An 18,894-nucleotide genomic window follows, 5' to 3' on the forward strand; every position below is an offset into this window, starting at 1 on the left:
GCTTCTCGTTCAATGCTGCTGCTACGGGCGAGGGGCTGGCTGCGTCTGCAACTGCATGCGACGACGGACCAACCTACCAGATGCTTCAAGATCGAGCAAACCATCTGTTTCATGCATGACGAATGATCGAGTAGGCTTGTGATGCCCTTCGCTCCCAGCAAATTCAGGCCTCGTTCAGTTGGTAAAATTTTAGGATTTTAGATACTGTAGCACTTTTGTTCGTATTTGATAAATATTGTCTGATCATGGACTAACTAAACTCAAAAGATTCATCTTACAAATTACAGATAAACTATGTAATTAGTTTTTGTTTTCGTCTATATTTAATACTTCATGCATGTGCCGCAAGATTCGATGTGACCGAAAATCTAAAATTTTTACCAAAACCTTTTGAGAACTAAACAAGGCCTCAACCTATGTATTACACCTGCCCCTAAATTTAAAGCAACACTTAAATTTATTTTTAAATCACCCGTGGTTGTATTACACCTTCCCCGTGAGGCCGTGACCTTCAGTAATATTGAAGGTCAAGAGCGGAAGGGAAACACAACAAAGAACAAGAAGATAAAAATAGAGTTTATAACTGGTAAAAAAAAAATAAAATTCATTGTTTGCATTGGTTAAAAATGGAACATTTATAGGAGAGGCAAACAATCTCTCCATATTTTCTAGAGTCCACCCTACATTCCTACCATATTCAAGGGTACAATGATCTTTTGTCCACTTTAGCTACATCTGCCTCAATTTATTAGACTAGTGCAGTATAGTGCCCAGTCCACCGAGGTCAGCATCCAAACCTTCATACCCCAAAGGTTTAGTCTTCTGCCAACATGCATGGGCCTTTGTACTCTCATGGTTTCTATCCTTGGGCTTTCTTGTTGTAACGCATCTACTGCATTCCGACCTTTAGGAATTGTCTTGCTTCTTCGTACTACCTCGATCAGTATCTCTAAGTCAAAATGTGTTAACTTTGATCAAAACTATAGAAATGAAAAATAATAGTTATGGCATCAAATTAGTATCGTTGACACGTTATAAATTATATATGTTTCATAGTTTACAATTTTTATGATCCTTATGTTTGAGGACAAAAGGAGTACAATAGATTAGTTGTTGTTTATGCGGTAAGTGCTTAGCTTTTTTTGTTAGAAATCTTCAAATGATTTTATCTCGCCAACCATTTATCTAATTTGTGACATGATTGTATTATTATATTTTTTCGCAATTAGATCTACAAAATAAGCACAAGATTAGTCACAAAAGAAATAAATACCAAGGTTTAGCTAGTCTATCCTCATCCAACAATCCAAACCAATGACGGATCTAGGATGAAAGTTTAGGGGGCTGAAAGTTTATTTTTAACCTCCAACCTCTTTGTCAAGCCTCCAATCAGAGCCACAACTTGTATACCTTTGCAGGAGCAGCTCAAACCGGTAGCCCCGCTCCCTGACCCTGTCTCTGCGTACCTCCTCCTGCTACCGCCTCTTTGTGTCAATAGAAGTGCTCTACAGGAACGTTGATCGCCCCTAAACCCTATTCCGCTATTTAAAAGGGAAATGTATATAAGCTGTGGAAGTGAATTTATATATTGTCCATCATTTCACGTACCCACCAATCTCCCTCCTTCATTTTCCTCAAAACAACCATGAGAAAAATTCTTTGAGGGGCTCTAGAGGGCCTCCATGGAGTCAACGCGGTAGGGGGCTTGAGCCCCGTCCCACCGCTAGATCCGTCCCTCGTCCAAGCCAAAAAAATGACTTGTCTCACCTCGCCAAAGTCTTGTCCAACCAAAGTAAACAAAAAAAAGGTCATCCCATTCGCTTATCCAAACAAACTATTTCGATGATCATATATACCCCTAAAAACATGGATGGGATGATGAATGATCCCATCAAATCGTACCTGTGAACCAAATACATCCTAAATAGATATTGTGTTAGGAAATAAATAAAATAAAGTTAATCAACCTCGATCAGATGTACCTACTCAATTTGTTCACGAAGTTTTTAATACTTATTTACCTTAAAATGTTAAACCATGTAAAGCACAATTAATGGGTACTGCTATCAATTTTATTGTTGTTCCGTAGAGAAAGTACTTTTGTACCCTTTTAAGGCACATACAAGCCCCGAGATAGAGTGTAACATGTAATTGTTGTGGGCTAAGGTGTAACTCCTACATTACTGTTCCATAGTAGCCAAGATATGAATCATGTCCATCGAATGACATTAATTGCACCTTGGTCCTCAAGTAATAATGGAACATGAGGTTCCCTTGATTGTTTAGGTCAATATGACTAAGTGAGATATACATAGCAAACAAAACTAACACACAGGGTAAAGAGTTACAACGATAACGAACAAGCTAAATATGTCTTTTCCTCCTCTCCACATGTCCTTTTCCCTTTTTCATTTGTTTGAAAGAAAACAGTAGGAGAAAACTCTGACAAGGACAGAGAAAAATACTCATGAAGTTGGCTCTTCCAAACACCATGAGGATTTTCATGCACGCGCTCACGCACATGCATCATAACTAACAATACAACTACAGGCAAAATGGACATAGGATATGTATACAACAACTAAGTGTCTTGATGGCAAGGGTATGTTTGGTTCAGATATATGAGCTATGAAGAAGCTATTGTGAGCAAAGTACTGTGAAAATTATAAATTGTTTGGTTGAAATAACAATAAAATCCAAAGTATATATCCATTTCCACCCATTTGGAAAAAGTGAAAGCCAAAGTATATTGTCCCTCTCCTGATGTGCACAGATCCTGATGCATATCTAGTACTACACAACATAAGAGCATATGCCCTTGAGGGCAAAAAAACAATGTTCAAGGTCTAAGGTGCTTCGAGAATCATACTACACAAAAGCACTTTTAGATTCCACTTGTTTGGTTGGAGTTATACTTTTTGGAAGATGAACCAAACACAACCCTACAATATTTGACTTTTTATCCTTCCAATTTGAGAAGTGTCTTTGACCACGTTTTGTATACTAACAAAATAAATGAAGACTCAAACACTTGATTTGCAATTTACAACATCAGTTCTTAAATACACCCACAAAAATTATTGTAACTCCAATAACAGACATATGTTGGATGATTTAGAAATATGTGTGTGTTCAATAATACTCATATACATCAAAGTCTATTTTAGAAATGTTTAAAGCCATGTCATATTTTTCAGGCCCCCTTTGGATCACAGGATAGGAAACATGTAGAGATAGGAAAAATGTAGGAAATGATGTGCTATGTTTCTCCAATTCTATAGGATTAAAAACACAGGCGTTGCACGCGCTCACGCACTATCACAAGCGCTATTGGGAACACGTGTTGGGGTGCCGTGCTCGACTGCACTAGGTCTAGCCCACGAACTAGGGAAATCGGGCTCGCCCGTGCTAGTTCCGACTGAACTGAGGACGACATGCTATCTTGTGCCTGTCACCTACAATGTTGTCAGGGATGCCCATTCACACGCTTGATCAACACATGCAAGGGGGAAAACGAGCAAGCGTGGTGAAGTGACTTCTGCGAGCAGGAAGACGAGCGAGCGGCACGCATAAGCTGTCCGTTTCGCGCTAAGAAATTTTCCAAGAGCTCTGACCTCATGTTTATTTTCTTGTGAAATCAGACCATAGGAATGTAATCCTAAGGTATTATTCCTTTACTCTCCTGTGAACCAAAGGGCTAGAGAGGAAAAAATCCTTAAGAAAGCAAATCCTCAAAAAAGCAAATGTCAATCCTTCAATCAGGGGGAACTCACTATGGAAAATAGTTTGTTATTATGACTTCAAAAAATTCTAGAAGCGCTTCAGTTGCACATGCATATAAGTATTCGATATATAAAATCAGTTCTGGCATGGAGTGAATTAAGTTAATTGACATGCTGGAAATGGTTTAACTTAGTCCTATTGTATTTTTATATGGAAATTTTGTTTAGATACAGTTACATGTCAATGTAGTTGAGAAAAATTTTAGTTACAGCCATTTATGGTTATTTAAATACCAAGTTGAAAATTGACCCAATGTTGAAAATTGAACAGTTTTAATATGTAAAGGTTAAAAAGTAAGGTAGTTTGTAGCTAAGGCTTTGTTTGACATAACTTAGTTTCAACATTTAAGCTATTGTTTTTTGAAAATGGATTCACGAACAGCTTTTTCGGTGAAGCTAAACTATTTTGAAACAATTGTTTAGCAAAACAACTTCATGCATCATTGACAGAGTAAAATGAGGAAAAGAGTTGTGAAACACTACTTTTTAGCTTCACCTCTCTTCATTCTTGTGGGAGCATAAAAAGGGAGCTTCACCCATGAAGTTGTTTTGAAAAAGTGTGTTTGGTAAAAAAAATGGGCCACAGTAGCTTGTGAAGTTATTGGTGAAGCTATGCTTAGACTGACTCCAACAAGGGTGACCTAAACAGCATACCTATTTCACGATTTGCATCCTTCACAGCGAAAGAACGCAGCACCCAAAACTGTCCGCCTCCAACAGACAACCCAACGCAAAAAAAAAAAAAACAGAGCCCAACGCCACCCGCCTCCCTCACCAATCCCGGCCAAGTGCCGCCCGCCTCCCTCCCTGGCAAGCACCTCGAGCTGCAAGCTCTCAGCCCGAGATCTAGTGAGGCACTGCGCCCCTTCGCACGGATGAGCTCCGCCTGACATCTCCTCCCCTTGCCGACGCGGGCTCCTTCATCCGCTGCATCACGAGCGCCGCCGCGGGCGAGGCCACCGAGCGCGAGCTCAGCCCGACATCCGGCGAGGCACGACGCCCCTTGGCACGGACCAGCTCCGCCCGTCCTCTCCTCCCGCTCGCCGGTGCGGGCCCCTTCGCCCGTCGCCACATGAGCGCCGCCGCGGGCAAGGCCGTCGAGCTGCGAGCTCAGCGTGAGATCCGGCGAGTCACGATGCCCCTTTCAACGTACGAGCTCTGGCTGTTCTCTCCTTCCCTCGCCGGCGGCGCGACCCCGAGGTGCTATTCTCACAGGACCGAGCTCTGGTCATCCCCTTCCGGTGGGCCCTACGCCTGGGTGGAGACGCAGAACGACGAAGAGAGCACGCATATTTACGTCGCGCGTCGGCACCAACCCAAAATGCGTGGCTCGTTTGCCTAGTCTGTTGGAGGTTGTTTTGGGCAGGCAAAAGTACTGTGAATGACCTATTTTTAGGTTTGGGTCACGTTGTTGGAGTCAGTCTTAACCGACCTAGATGGTGGAAACCTAGCCAATAGTTGAGTGTTGAGAGGCTGTAAAATAAACTTAAATCTGAATTTTTTTTATATCATCTCTTGTTTCATCGAAATAGCAGGTCCCATGGGAAGAGAAAATGTCTAAATCCCATCTACGTGTCTTTTCTCAACCAAAACACTCGAATTTATTTATGAAGCAACCCCACGCTGATCAGTCTCAGAAACGTTTTCCGGAAAAGAAAGTAGTACCTGCAAGTTAAAAAAATGAGATGGCGGGAAAGCCAAGTCTCGGTTGGTCGAGGAGGGGGGTTGGTCCGGACGCAGCCCTGACAACGGCAGCAGGATTGCAGCATCAGGCTCAGGCGCAAGCCAGCCAGCGAAGGCAGGCAGGCGGCAGCTGCAGCCTGCAGGGCGGAGGAGGATTTCGCTTCACTTAGCGGCAACGGGGACGCCGCACCCAACCAAACCAAACCGAACACGAGCTCCCCCTCACCCGCCGCGACGCGCGCGTCCCACGAGCGGAACCCCCCCGGCGCGCCGACGCGCGCGCACCAAATCGCACTCGCTCCCGATCGAACAGCCACCCCTCACCTCTCCCACCCGCCAAAACCCCTCCTCTCAGTACATTCATATAGCCAGCTGCAGCCCCTGCCACAAGGCAAGGCAGAGCCATCGCTCACAGCTGCCTTTGCCATCGCGATCGGTCGAGCACCTGATCGGATCGCGGAGGGCCAAGAGCTAGCGAGCGAGCACGCCCGCCGGTGCCGCGGCGCGCGAGAGCGCGATGGAGGCCAGCGCCGGGCTGGTGGCCGGGTCGCACAACCGGAACGAGCTGGTGCTGATCCGGGGCCACGAGGACCCCAAGCCGCTGCGGGCGCTGAGCGGGCAGGTGTGCGAGATTTGCGGCGACGAGGTCGGGCTCACGGTGGACGGCGACCTCTTCGTCGCCTGCAACGAGTGCGGCTTCCCCGTGTGCCGGCCCTGCTACGAGTACGAGCGCCGGGAGGGCACGCAGAACTGCCCACAGTGCAAGACGCGGTACAAGCGCCTCAAGGGTACGTCGTCGTCCCTTTAGTACATAATTTCTTCTAGCTACTGATTTCTTGCCTTCCATCGCCGGCGATCCACTGATCGATCGACCGACCGACCGACCACATTGCTGACGTACTGCTGCTTGAACGTACGATCGAAGGGAGCCCGAGGGTTGCCGGGGACGATGACGAGGAGGACATCGACGACCTGGAGCACGAGTTCAACATCGACGACGAGAAGCAGAAGCAGCTGGAGGGCGGCATGCAGAACAGCCAGATCACCGAGGCGATGCTGCACGGCAAGATGAGCTACGGGAGGGGCCCCGACGACGGCGAGGGCAACAACACCCCGCAGATCCCGCCCATCATCACCGGCTCCCGCTCCGTGCCGGTACGCATGTACTAGTAGTATCCATGAGTGAGATGCACCACATTCAAGTAAGCTCTAGTCTCCTAACGGATCGAGCGATCGCAAATGAAAAATGGTGTAGGTGAGCGGTGAGTTTCCGATTACCAACGGGTATGGCTATGGCCACGGCGAGCTCTCGTCTTCCCTGCACAAGCGCATCCATCCCTACCCTGTGTCTGAGCCAGGTTCGTCGTCCCTGTTCTGTTCACGATCAAATTTCCATGTTCAAATCATACTAGATTTGAAGATCACTATATATGTATACTTGATGGATGGATTTGATTTCACCAGGGAGTGCCAAGTGGGACGAGAAGAAAGAAGTGAGCTGGAAGGAGAGGATGGACGACTGGAAGTCCAAGCACGGCGGCGCCGATCCCGAAGACATGGACGCCGACGTGCCACTGTAAATTAAACCTCCCTCCAAACCGCCGACGTATCATTTTCCCAACAACACACATCACCGTACCCTGAACTTTTTGCTCTTGATTGATCGATCGACCGACGACGAGCAGGGACGACGAGGCGAGGCAGCCGCTGTCGCGGAAGGTGTCGATCGCGTCGAGCAAGGTGAACCCGTACCGGATGGTCATCGTGGTGCGTCTCGTCGTGCTCGCCTTCTTCCTCCGCTACCGCATCCTGCACCCTGTCCCGGACGCCATCGGGCTGTGGCTCGTCTCCATCATCTGCGAGATCTGGTTCGCCATCTCCTGGATCCTGGACCAGTTCCCCAAGTGGTTCCCCATCGACCGCGAGACGTACCTGGACCGCCTCACCCTCCGGTACGAGAGGGAAGGGGAGCCGTCGCTGCTGTCGGCGGTGGACCTCTTCGTGAGCACGGTGGACCCGCTCAAGGAGCCGCCGCTGGTGACCGCCAACACCGTGCTCTCCATCCTCGCCGTCGACTACCCCGTCGACAAGGTCTCCTGCTACGTCTCCGACGACGGCGCGTCCATGCTCACCTTCGAGGCGCTGTCGGAGACGGCCGAGTTCGCGCGCAAGTGGGTGCCGTTCTGCAAGAAGTTCAGCATCGAGCCACGCGCGCCCGAGTTCTACTTCTCGCTCAAGGTCGACTACCTCAAGGACAAGGTGCAGCCTACCTTCGTGCAGGAGCGCCGCGCCATGAAGGTAGTACATCTCAAATCCATTCCATTCCATGCGTTTCTCTCAATATGCAAGAACCGCTGTATCATGCTGGCTGATTGGTGTGGCAGAGAGAGTACGAGGAGTTCAAGGTCCGGATCAACGCGCTGGTGGCCAAGGCCATGAAGGTGCCGGCGGAGGGGTGGATCATGAAGGACGGCACGCCGTGGCCCGGGAACAACACCCGCGACCACCCCGGCATGATCCAGGTGTTCCTGGGACACAGCGGCGGCCACGACACCGAGGGCAACGAGCTGCCCCGCCTCGTGTACGTCTCCCGTGAGAAGCGCCCGGGCTTCCAGCACCACAAGAAGGCCGGCGCCATGAACGCTCTGGTACTTACTCAACTGAACGACTAGGCAACAATGCCTTGATGCCTGACGAAACTGAAGGAGACTCTCTGACTGAACTGAACGAGTTTTCGTTTGCCGGTCAATCATTCCGACAGATCCGCGTCTCCGCCGTGCTGACCAACGCGCCCTTCATGCTCAACTTGGACTGTGATCACTACATCAACAACAGCAAGGCCATCCGGGAGGCCATGTGTTTCCTCATGGACCCTCAGGTCGGCCGGAAGGTCTGCTACGTGCAGTTCCCGCAGAGGTTCGACGGCATCGACGCGCACGACCGATACGCCAACAGGAACACCGTCTTCTTCGACGTAAGCCTCCTGCTGCTGGCTCCTTCGGTCAAATTAACCATGAGCGATCGATGGGTTCTGAGTTCTGACACTGGTGTTCTCCTTCTCCTCTTGGTGAATGATCAGATCAACATGAAGGGGCTGGACGGCATCCAGGGCCCGGTGTACGTCGGGACAGGGTGCGTGTTCCGGCGGCAGGCGCTCTACGGCTACAACCCTCCCAAGGGTCCCAAGAGGCCCAAGATGGTGACCTGCGACTGCTGCCCCTGCTTCGGTCGCAAGAAGCGCAAGCACGCCAAGGACGGGCTGCCGGAGGGCACCGCGGATATCGGTGAGTTTCAGTTTCAGTTTCAGATGTCTGAAACTCAATTCCTTCCTGCACAACATTCAGTTGTGCCTCTGAAGACTGATGGAGTTGCACACGCTGTGCTTCTTTTCTTGTTTCATTTCAGGAGTGGACAGTGACAAGGAGATGCTCATGTCCCATATGAACTTCGAGAAGCGTTTCGGGCAGTCCGCGGCGTTCGTCACGTCCACGCTCATGGAGGAAGGCGGCGTCCCTCCGTCGTCGAGCCCCGCCGCGCTCCTCAAGGAGGCCATCCATGTCATCAGCTGCGGCTACGAGGACAAGACCGACTGGGGACTGGAGGTAAATTAAGGCACTGAAAGTCTGAAACCATCGGTTTCCCTGCGCTGCTCCTCCTGTCAGTGTCAGTGATGAACTGCAAATGCAATGCATGCAGCTTGGGTGGATCTACGGGTCGATCACGGAGGACATCCTGACGGGGTTCAAGATGCACTGCCGCGGGTGGCGCTCCGTGTACTGCATGCCGAAGCGGGCGGCGTTCAAGGGGTCGGCGCCCATCAATCTATCCGACCGTCTCAACCAGGTGCTCCGGTGGGCGCTGGGGTCCGTCGAGATCTTCTTCAGCCGCCACAGCCCGCTGCTGTACGGCTACAAGAACGGCAACCTCAAGTGGCTGGAGCGCTTCGCCTACATCAACACCACCATCTACCCTTTCACCTCGCTCCCGCTGCTCGCCTACTGTACCCTCCCCGCCGTATGCCTCCTCACCGGCAAGTTCATCATGCCGTCGGTCAGTGTGCCACCGCCGTCGCCGCCCGAAACTTAGCCACCGGTTGGAACGTTGGCAGAGCCCCTGACACCCTGCTATGTGTGTGAATGTCATCATCTGCAGATTAGCACGTTCGCCAGCTTGTTCTTCATCGCGCTCTTCATGTCCATCTTCGCGACGGGCATCCTGGAGATGCGGTGGAGCGGGGTGAGCATCGAGGAGTGGTGGAGGAACGAGCAGTTCTGGGTCATCGGCGGCGTGTCGGCGCATCTCTTCGCCGTCGTGCAGGGCCTGCTCAAGGTCCTGGCAGGGATCGACACCAACTTCACCGTCACCTCCAAGGCCACCGGCGACGAGGACGACGAGTTCGCCGAGCTCTACGCATTCAAGTGGACCACGCTCCTCATCCCGCCCACCACGCTGCTCATCATCAACATCATCGGCGTCGTGGCCGGCATCTCCGACGCCATCAACAACGGGTACCAGTCATGGGGCCCGCTCTTCGGCAAGCTCTTCTTCGCATTCTGGGTCATCGTCCACCTCTACCCGTTCCTCAAGGGGCTCATGGGGCGCCAGAACAGGACGCCCACCATTGTTGTCATCTGGTCCGTGCTGCTGGCCTCCATCTTCTCCCTGCTCTGGGTCAGGATCGACCCCTTCATCGTCAGGACAAAGGGCCCGGACGTCAGGCAGTGTGGCATCAACTGCTGAGCTGTTTATTATTAAGATTCAAAAAATCCTGGAGCTTGTGCATAGGGAGAAAACAACAATTTAGAAATTTTGTATTGTTGATGATGTTTTGAAGCTTATGTTATGTTTTGTGTAAACATATTCTGGGACCCAGAATTGTCGGACGAGGAATTGAACAAAGGACAAGGTTTGGATGTTAAATGGCAAATGATATTCGTGCAGTCATGCTAAATGTAATCCTGATACCAACTACTCCGTTCATTTCAAATCATAAGACGTTGTGAATTTTCTATATACATAGTTTTTGTTATGTATCTAGCCATAATGTATATCTAAGTGCACAATAAAATCTACATATATCTAGAAAACCAAAACATCTTATGATTTGTAGTGGAAGTAGTAAATTCAGCCGAAGCCGTCCATTCAGGAAAGGGCACACGAGTTCAAGCAATGAGATTCACTTTTGGATGCTCTTGCTTAATTGTACTTAGTGAGTCTAGGTGAAGAGCCTGATAATGCTGAAGGTGATACATTAACATTAAAACTTTGCTGGCAACACAAGCAAAATGCAGAACAAGCGAAGTCTCTAGTTCAACAAACTGATGCGTCTCTGGCACCAGTGTTATCTATTGAGTAAACAGCAATCCATACTACCATCTGTTTATACAAACTGATGTGATGTTCAGCACCAGTACTTTTGGGTACAGAAAAGATAAATCTGAATGTGAATACGATGTCAGGACTCAAAATATAACGCTGGGGTTGGTTACGTTGCCAAAGAGAGCACAGCTAAAAGATGTTATTATTAAAAGGTTTCTAAGAAGGAAAACTTTAAAATAATGATATCACGATCTCAGCCCATCCATTTCTTCTATGTATTTCTTTCCAAATGTCAAAAAATACAATGGGAAAGAATAGGGCTCCACTCTATACAAGGAACAAAAATAAGGAAAAAAATTACTAGAAAAGGCTGGGAGTGCATTATATGGTGAAAACCATTTACATATGATGAGGTCTGTTCAGTAAACCTGTCATATCTATGCACTGGGGGTAGTTAGCTGTTGCATCACACCATGAATCTCCAGGGGATGTTTAACATTTGTTATTCGTCTCTACAGATTTCTTTTCTGTTTGCAGTTCTTATAGTTGCAGGTTCAACTTGCCTAGTTGTATCTGTTCAATGGCATGGCCTGGGGCTTCTGCATCTTGTTCAGGTTGCCAAATTCAACCCTTGCCTTTGTCTCTGTTGCACAAGATGTGTCCGTAGGCTCGACTCCTGCACCTGAACAGAAATTGCGAAATAGCTAAGTTTTGTGCACAAGCTGCTGTGGGCCCTGTGGCCATGTGTCTCAAGAAGAAAACTCGTAAAACAGTTGATCCATCGATGCGAGACTAGTATTCGACATCAATGGTCAAGTATTGTACAAGCCTACTTTCCTCTACTACAGTTCAATGGCTTCTTTCATATAACAAACTCAGTGGCGTTAAGTAGATATGCTACAATTAATTTTGCATGGGATATTCCAAGCTAAGGTGAATGGTGAGATGAACAAAGTTACTGGTAGGAGACAGTCATAGTTTACATACTACACTTGGAGGGAAAAGATTGTAACTCTATTTCTCCTCTGATCAAAATATCACAACTCATCAATTGCAACTATTGAATTTATGTGGACACCTTGTCTTTTACAACTACAGTACCTTTGTACCAAACTACACATATATAATGTAGAAAGCAATTATGCAATTGTAGTCTACGACCCTTGCTTTCTGATGATAAAGATCGTGCAAACACAATGAGGATAGGTTGATCCCCAATTAGTGGATAAACAATTAAACAGCACGGTACTGAAGGCCGCAATTTAAAACTAATGTGGCGAGATCAATGTTTTCTGATCGTCCAATTAATCATGATTAATCGTCCTTATCGGTACTTAGCACTCGATTAGGGCCTCCGATTCGATCAGAGCGATCATAAACCTGATCGTCCGGTTAATCGTCGATTAATCGTCCGATCAGGCCTCTTGGCCGATCAGAGCTTAATTGGCAGATGGACTGCTTTTGGCCTGGGCTATATTTATTTGGCCTAGGCCCATTAGGGTTTCTCTTATATACCTCACCCCCACTCTCTCTTAGTCCTCACTCTCAACTCCAGCCATCAGCTGCTGAGCTTGCTGCTCGTGCATTTGCTGAGCTGCTGAGCCTGCGTGCATCTCACTCCCTCCTCCCTCCCTTGCAGTTCCAATCCAAGCAGCCCGCTGCTGCTTGCTGCTTCCTCCTCCCTCTTCCCTGCTGCCTGCTTCCTCCTCTCCCTTCTGTTGCAACTGCAACTATATACATATATGATATATATAGTCCTGCTATATGCTGGACGATTATATGGATGATTAGACTGATCAGAGATCGATTAATCATCCTAATCGTCAATTAATTGTCCTGATCGGTACCAGACCGATTAGAAACGATAAACCGATCAGAAAACATTGGGCGGGATACTATAGCCTCTTAACTTTCAGTCCACTGCACTTATTAGATTAGGCAGAATGTAAGTACCTGCAGTTTTGCAGCTGTAGCTAAGAGTTCTCTGCATTCATCAAGCATGGCCTTCTCTTGTCCTGCTACTGCAGAGAGTTCTGAAACCAAGGATGTGCTGTCCGTGACCTGTTAAGATATTCTAATGTTAATCAAAACAAACCTTAACAAGGAGAATACATATCATGTTCTACCTGGGGTCATGAGTTTTGTAAAGGTCCTATTCAGACCGTGCAAAACAAGTTTTTAAGCGTTAACAAGTAGAATACATATAATTGGTTTGGGTATCCTTTTATTTGGAGAATAGGCGCATCTGTTAATGGCTCAGAGGCACAATGGATTAGCAAATGCTTTTAACGCAAACCGTTTTTACACCCATCATAAAGATCTGGGACTAGAATGGACCATGCATAAAGCTCTAGGCCTAAATCATACCTCATGGTGCACACCTTCTCAAACTGTCATCAGACATAGTTTGGTTGAATATAAAGATAATGCTAGTAGATGAGTCATAATCTATTGAGTTCCATAAAACTTTAAGAAAGTGGGTTTATCACTCTTTATCAGAGAACAACATTTCTCATTGCTTTGTTAACATCACCTGTGGTGAGCATCTGAAACATTCTTTTGCATAGCTATTGTGCAGAATGAGTACAACCCTATGACATAAAGACCTCATTTTATCAAAGAAACCAACATAAAAGTGAATACTAAACTCAAAGTCAAATGCATGCAATTATCTGACCTTTGAAAGCATGCAGCAAACAGATGAGCCCAAAACTTGCATGACATCAACAGCTGAGCTTACAGCATTCTTGAGAGCAATTGCATTAGCCTGTTCATATGATAGTCAATAACATGGCAGAAATCACAAGAACAGCATACTAAAAAATGTGTGCAATTCAGTTAATAGAGTTCCTAGCATACCTTTGCCCCCGATGTAACTGGCAGGCGCAGGGTGCTTGCTTTCAGAGCCTCAGTTGCCCCTAATAAAGAGATACTATTCTCCCTTTCTATTGTTGGCCATTGTTCAAGGTAAGCAATCTGAACCAAAACAACTTTTAGAAATGCTGATCTGTGCATTTGATTGACGGTAATAACTACAGCAATACAAGTGCTAAAAGTACTGCAAATAGTCATAATTTTTATGTTTTGTACCATCTTCCTTCAAAAAGAAAATGTAATAAATAAATCTATACTTATATAATGTGCTGTTCAATGCAATCAAACAATGTGAACTTTTATTTTTCCACATTTTACCATTACCATGCTAACACAATAGTAATACTATACTAGTACCATGTAGCAAGTAATGATCTGGAATGTACCTGTTCTTTCAGAATGTTGTAAAGCCTTAGTTCTTGCTGAAAGTGTTGCACCATTATTCTCTTCATATTAACAGAATCCCGCAGGCTTATAGTATTCCTCCAAACATTATAAATGGTATTCTGTTTCACATAAGAAGACAGAAAACTAGTTTCATGAATAAAATCACTAAAAAAACTAAAAATAAACAAGTTCACAAAAAAAGTTCCAGTTCTAAGGAGTAGTAGATCACAAACAAACTTCTAAATACAAAATCATATATATTGGCAAATTTTACAGAGTAAAAAGTTTCTCTCAGCTATTTTAGTCAAACAGTTGGTACTATAACTACAAAACCAATTGATTTTGGAAGAAAAGTGCCTAGTAACCTAGTCAGAAAGCTTATGTTTAATTTTGTATTTATTTTGCAGCTGCAAGGTTAACTTGTGAAGAGGAAGTATTACATGAACTGCTGTTATGTTATAGTAGAGGTTGCTCTAAGCCTCTAACAGCATAAAGTACTGGATTCCAAAAGAGAACAAGGAAATATGACACAAACGAAGCCGATTAAAGTAAAATTAGATTAAAAAAAAGTAAGAGCAACTAGATAATTTGCTAATTTTTACCTCAACAGTAGCCTTTTGGAAAGATAAAGCATCTTCTGCATGAGCATTTATAAAGCGCCACTGCAAATGTCTATTGTGCAACAAACGCACTTGGTGAATATTTTCGATTTGGCTGGCATTCTTCTTTCCTTTTCGCGCATCAACCATGTAGTTGATAAGAGGAGATGGAACACTTGCTTGGTTAGCTCCAGCACTTTGGGACCGACAGGGTGTTGACGGCCTTGTCCGAGATGGGCTATGAAAGACCCTGGAAGTTGAGGAAGCAGCTGGCAATGCTCTGCTTGGTGATGATGGGCGTTGTAGAATTGGAACAGGAAAAGTAACGGTTCTGTTTGGTCGGCTCAAAGATTTGGATCTCTCTATTGTCTGTGAATCTACCTTATCATCTCTTCTGCTTGCCTGAATAGCCAAACTCCTTGCCACTTCATCCAATGATTGATTCGACAGTTTGACTGAAGCTTCAGCAGAATGGGTCTTCCTTGGTGAAAGGCCTCTTGATGGATTTGATGATTGGACTGGTCCAACAGAAGGTGCCTTCCTTGGAGAAAGGCCTCTTGATGTATTTGATGATAGGACTGGTCTAGTAGCTTTGTCAGAAAGGTCAATGCTTCTTGACATGAAATTCTTTGGCGCCTGCCCAGCTATCGCTGGCCATCTGTGTTGCTCAATTACCCTCTTAGGGGGCTCCTCTGAAGGTTGAGCATTCTCACAATGTTCAGCATTGTTTTTCCTTCTGAAAGGACTTCTCTTCCTCTCGGTTAGAACACTCTCCTGCCCCTTGCTACAATCCAAGGCAGTGACTACCTTATCTTTTCTTGTAGTAGGTGCAGCCACAGATTCTGACTGGAAGGAGGAAGACAAGTTACGCATTGCTGGCCACAAGCCATCAGGAGCCTTTGTGCTTGCTATACGCTTGGAACTCTTGTGTAAGTCTCTAGTGGTATCACGAACTGGTGTAATGGACCTTGATGCCGGCGTTGAGGGTGTGGACCCCTTAGAGGGAGGGGTTGAAGGTGTTGACGGCCTTCTTCTGTCTGCTGATTGAGCTCTTTTGGGTGCTGGTGTGCCTTCAGCTGCTGAGGTCCGGCCAAGACTTGGTGATGTACATCGCCTTGTCTTAGTGGCATCAGCCAGATCAGTTTTGCACCTGGATGCAACTTCCCTCACTCGGAAAGCATTGTGCTTCTCTGATGGAACTAGTGGTGGTCTTAGAGTCTCACCACCAAGATCAGCCTTCTTTGCATAGCTCTTAAGAGCATCCATGAAGAATAGAAATTTCCAGAACAAACCACATCAATGTGGATCTCGAGAAACCAGCTTGCTGCAACCACCAATATGTACCTAAAGGCACACAACCAGACACCAAATAAATAGGGTAAGCCTCAAATTAAGAACAGCACTCATCTAAATTTCAATTCCAAACAAGCAACATGAACTTTCTGCTCATAAGAAAAAACAATAAAGGGCACCAAATTAGCATGTAAAACAATGAACACTGAGTCATCCATAAGACAACAAATTGTAGGTGACTGAATTGCGTATGGAAATGAAAATTTACCAATTTCAATCACCGAAACTATGAACAGCTACAATTAGTGCCCCAAAGCCCTCTCGTGTGGATATAATGGCAAATTGGGAAGGGGAGTGACTATATGGAGGCTAGGAAACAGGGGAGGAAGGTGTCATCAGAATGTATAAATGCATTGTAGATCTACTATAAAGCATAAAAAAGAAGATCTTTTGGACAAATGGCAGCTGCTACATGGGATCATACATCAATTGAGCAAGGGACAAAGCAAATAAACATTATTCGTGGAGATTCTGATGGTTTTAGAACAGACAGGACAATGCACATGCATGTGAGACGAATCAGTTTCCTAATAATTTCTCGCCAGAAGCAGCATGGGAAACAGGGACCTTTTTTAATACTTGCCACTTATGAGCTACGCACATGCATCAAGGATTTGCCCGCCATGACAGAGACAAGGGAAAAATATGACAGACTTCACTTGAAGTTGCCGAGAATTCACTTGGACAAAATCGACTAATGTTGCAAAAGTTCGTTGTACCCAAAGGTAATGCACATGCTGCCAGCAGTGTTGCGTGAATAAAACAATAGTTCCTTGGGAAATTCAGACACCAAGAGCACACTAAGTACAAATAGCATGGGGAGGGTCATTTAGTTTGGAATTGAAGATCTACCGCTGGGTTTTGGTACATGTTCGTCTAACATTTTTTAAAAGAATAGGTAATGTACTGGCGCCAAGCAACCAGTCTTTAAAAAATGCACCGCGGGGTAATTAAGCTTCCAAATCACCGACGCAGTGCCCAAAGCACGGAGCAAAAACAAATGTCTGCAAATGGCAAGGTTAATTTGGCAAGCAGCCAAGCAAGCACGAGTCGTGTTCGAACCAAACCAAATCACGAGTCACTCCATGCCAAAACTGTCGGTACAATCCGCAGCGAGAAGCCCAAGTGGCACAGCGGGCCGGCGAAGAACACGAGGACGAGCGACCGGAAATTCACCTCTAGCGTCCTCCCTCCGTACAAACCCGCAGAGAGCGAATCCGAAATTCCAAAACCACCACCTAAATCCAGCCGAGCTCGCGATCAACACTAAGCAGGGGCAGCCCAATCACCTCTCCCATCGGCACACCCCGATCACCCGCCCCCCCCACGCCCGGGCAAAGTCACCCATCCTTGCTCCCCAGCTCAAATCGAGGGAAAAGGAGAAACTCCGAATAGATCGACACGGCGCTACGCACCAAACAGGTCCTCCTATATAAACCCTAGCTCCGGAACCCACGCAGCAAGCGCCAGAAACCTCCTCACCTCGAGAGCGCGGCCCAGGCCAGCAGCGATCGCGCGGAGAGAGGCCCCGAGCCGGCGACGCCCTTAATAAATCCGCCGCCGCGTCTGTCTTCAGCCTCGCAGTCGCAGCGCCGCCCGCCGGGTCGCGGGATCTCCTGGACACGGCACGCGGGATCGACGCGGTTCCTGTTTGGAGCGGGAGGAGGAGGAGGAGAGGGCGGGCGGTCCGCGCGCGGCGTGGGAGAGTGGAGGTGGAGGAGGAGGAGGTCAGGAGGACGGTTTGCCTCGGCGGCAGGGAAGTAGAGAATTAAGGAGTGGGTCGCCGAGTTAAGGGAGACCAAACGGCTCTCTAATTGCGCCTCTCTCGCTAAGCTACCGCGCGGTTCCCACTACGTGTCCCCCGGCGCGTGCACCCGAGCCGAGCGTCCGTTAGAGCAGGTACAATAATGGGCTTATAGCCAAGCTAATGCTGATGTGGAGGAGAGAAGAGAGGAGAGAGATGATAGCTTGTCTCTTAGTTAAGCACCAAGCTGGGCACGGATGCATAGGTAGTAGTGGGCCCAAAAAGCAAATATTGTGAGAAGAAAGAAGAAAGAGAATGTGTTTTAGAGACAAGTAGGAGACAACTTATTGTATAACTTGACTCTAATTATTTGGCTTATAGCCAAGCACTTGGCTCTATTATTGACCTTGCTCTTAGGCTTGTTGGAATGGAATGCCTGGGCCATGGGCCATGGCGGCAGACCTGATGAAAGAAAAAGAGCCTGTGCAGGGTGCAGGAAAGCTGGAAAAGGTCAATTCCCGGCGGCCGCATGTTTCGCCTCGCCGGTGCAAAGCAAATGGAGGACACCCCTCGGAAACGATGGAGTTGCTGGGATTAGCTCATCTGATCTGATGTTTTGTTTTGGACTGAAAGTAGAGTAAGGCCTTGTTTAGTTCTCGAAAAAATTTGCAAAATTTTTCAGATTCCCCGTCACATCAAATCTTTAGACACATGTATGAAGTATTAAATATAGACAAAAATAAAAACTAATTGCACAGTTTAGTCGGAAATGACGAGATGAATCTTTTGAGGCTAGTTAGTTCATGATTGGGATAATATTTGTTAAATACAAACGAAAGTGCTACTATTCCTATTTTGCAAATTTTTTTAAAACTAAACAAGGCCTAACACGCACGAACAGCCACGCCCGGGTCATTGGTCATTGCCGGCCACCGGGCGGCGCATGGCGCGGTGCACCGCAGGTAGTAGTGCCTCGGTTGGCCTGAATAGTTGACCTAATCTCTCGGAGATAAAAGTCGTGTTTGGTTTTGTTTTTGTTGAACGTTTCTTCAAGCTTCAGCCTTGCTCTCACCCCGATCGAGCTATCCAGGGGCCCAGTCAGCCATAGCGTCCAGGAATAGCAGCCTGCCTAGTAGCGAAATTCCCCGGTCAA

The 18,894-nt window shown here is 46.9% G+C and overlaps 2 protein-coding genes across 3 annotated transcripts; one reads left to right on the plus strand and one right to left on the minus strand.

Moving 5' to 3' along the window:
• On the plus strand, positions 5,983 to 10,416 carry LOC8060268 (cellulose synthase A catalytic subunit 9 [UDP-forming]). Its single transcript, XM_002460184.2, has 11 exons — positions 5,983 to 6,253; positions 6,391 to 6,620; positions 6,721 to 6,823; positions 6,930 to 7,041; positions 7,151 to 7,763; positions 7,850 to 8,113; positions 8,227 to 8,439; positions 8,545 to 8,749; positions 8,871 to 9,067; positions 9,162 to 9,515; positions 9,618 to 10,416. The coding sequence occupies exons 1-11, from the start codon at positions 5,983 to 5,985 to the stop codon at positions 10,203 to 10,205; spliced, it is 3,150 nt and encodes a 1,049-aa protein (XP_002460229.1). The 3' UTR covers positions 10,206 to 10,416.
• Positions 10,775 to 17,789, minus strand: LOC8055989 (AUGMIN subunit 8). 2 transcript variants are annotated; one of them, XM_002462355.2, is made up of 7 exons: positions 17,480 to 17,789; positions 14,648 to 15,988; positions 14,045 to 14,164; positions 13,644 to 13,760; positions 13,462 to 13,551; positions 12,738 to 12,845; positions 10,775 to 11,466 (listed from the first exon to the last, which is right to left on the minus strand). In XM_002462355.2, exons 2-7 carry the CDS (start codon positions 15,908 to 15,910, stop codon positions 11,395 to 11,397), a joined length of 1,770 nt encoding a protein of 589 aa, XP_002462400.2. In that variant the 5' UTR covers positions 15,911 to 15,988; positions 17,480 to 17,789; the 3' UTR covers positions 10,775 to 11,394. The 2 variants fall into 2 exon arrangements, with proteins under 2 accessions (XP_002462400.2, XP_021308906.1); XM_021453231.1 differs by lacking the exon at positions 17,480 to 17,789 and adding an exon at positions 16,206 to 17,287 and having other exon boundaries at positions 11,126 to 11,466.

Source organism: Sorghum bicolor, chromosome 2, assembly GCF_000003195.3.
Source record: "Sorghum bicolor cultivar BTx623 chromosome 2, Sorghum_bicolor_NCBIv3, whole genome shotgun sequence".
Classification (NCBI taxonomy): domain Eukaryota; kingdom Viridiplantae; phylum Streptophyta; class Magnoliopsida; order Poales; family Poaceae; genus Sorghum; species Sorghum bicolor.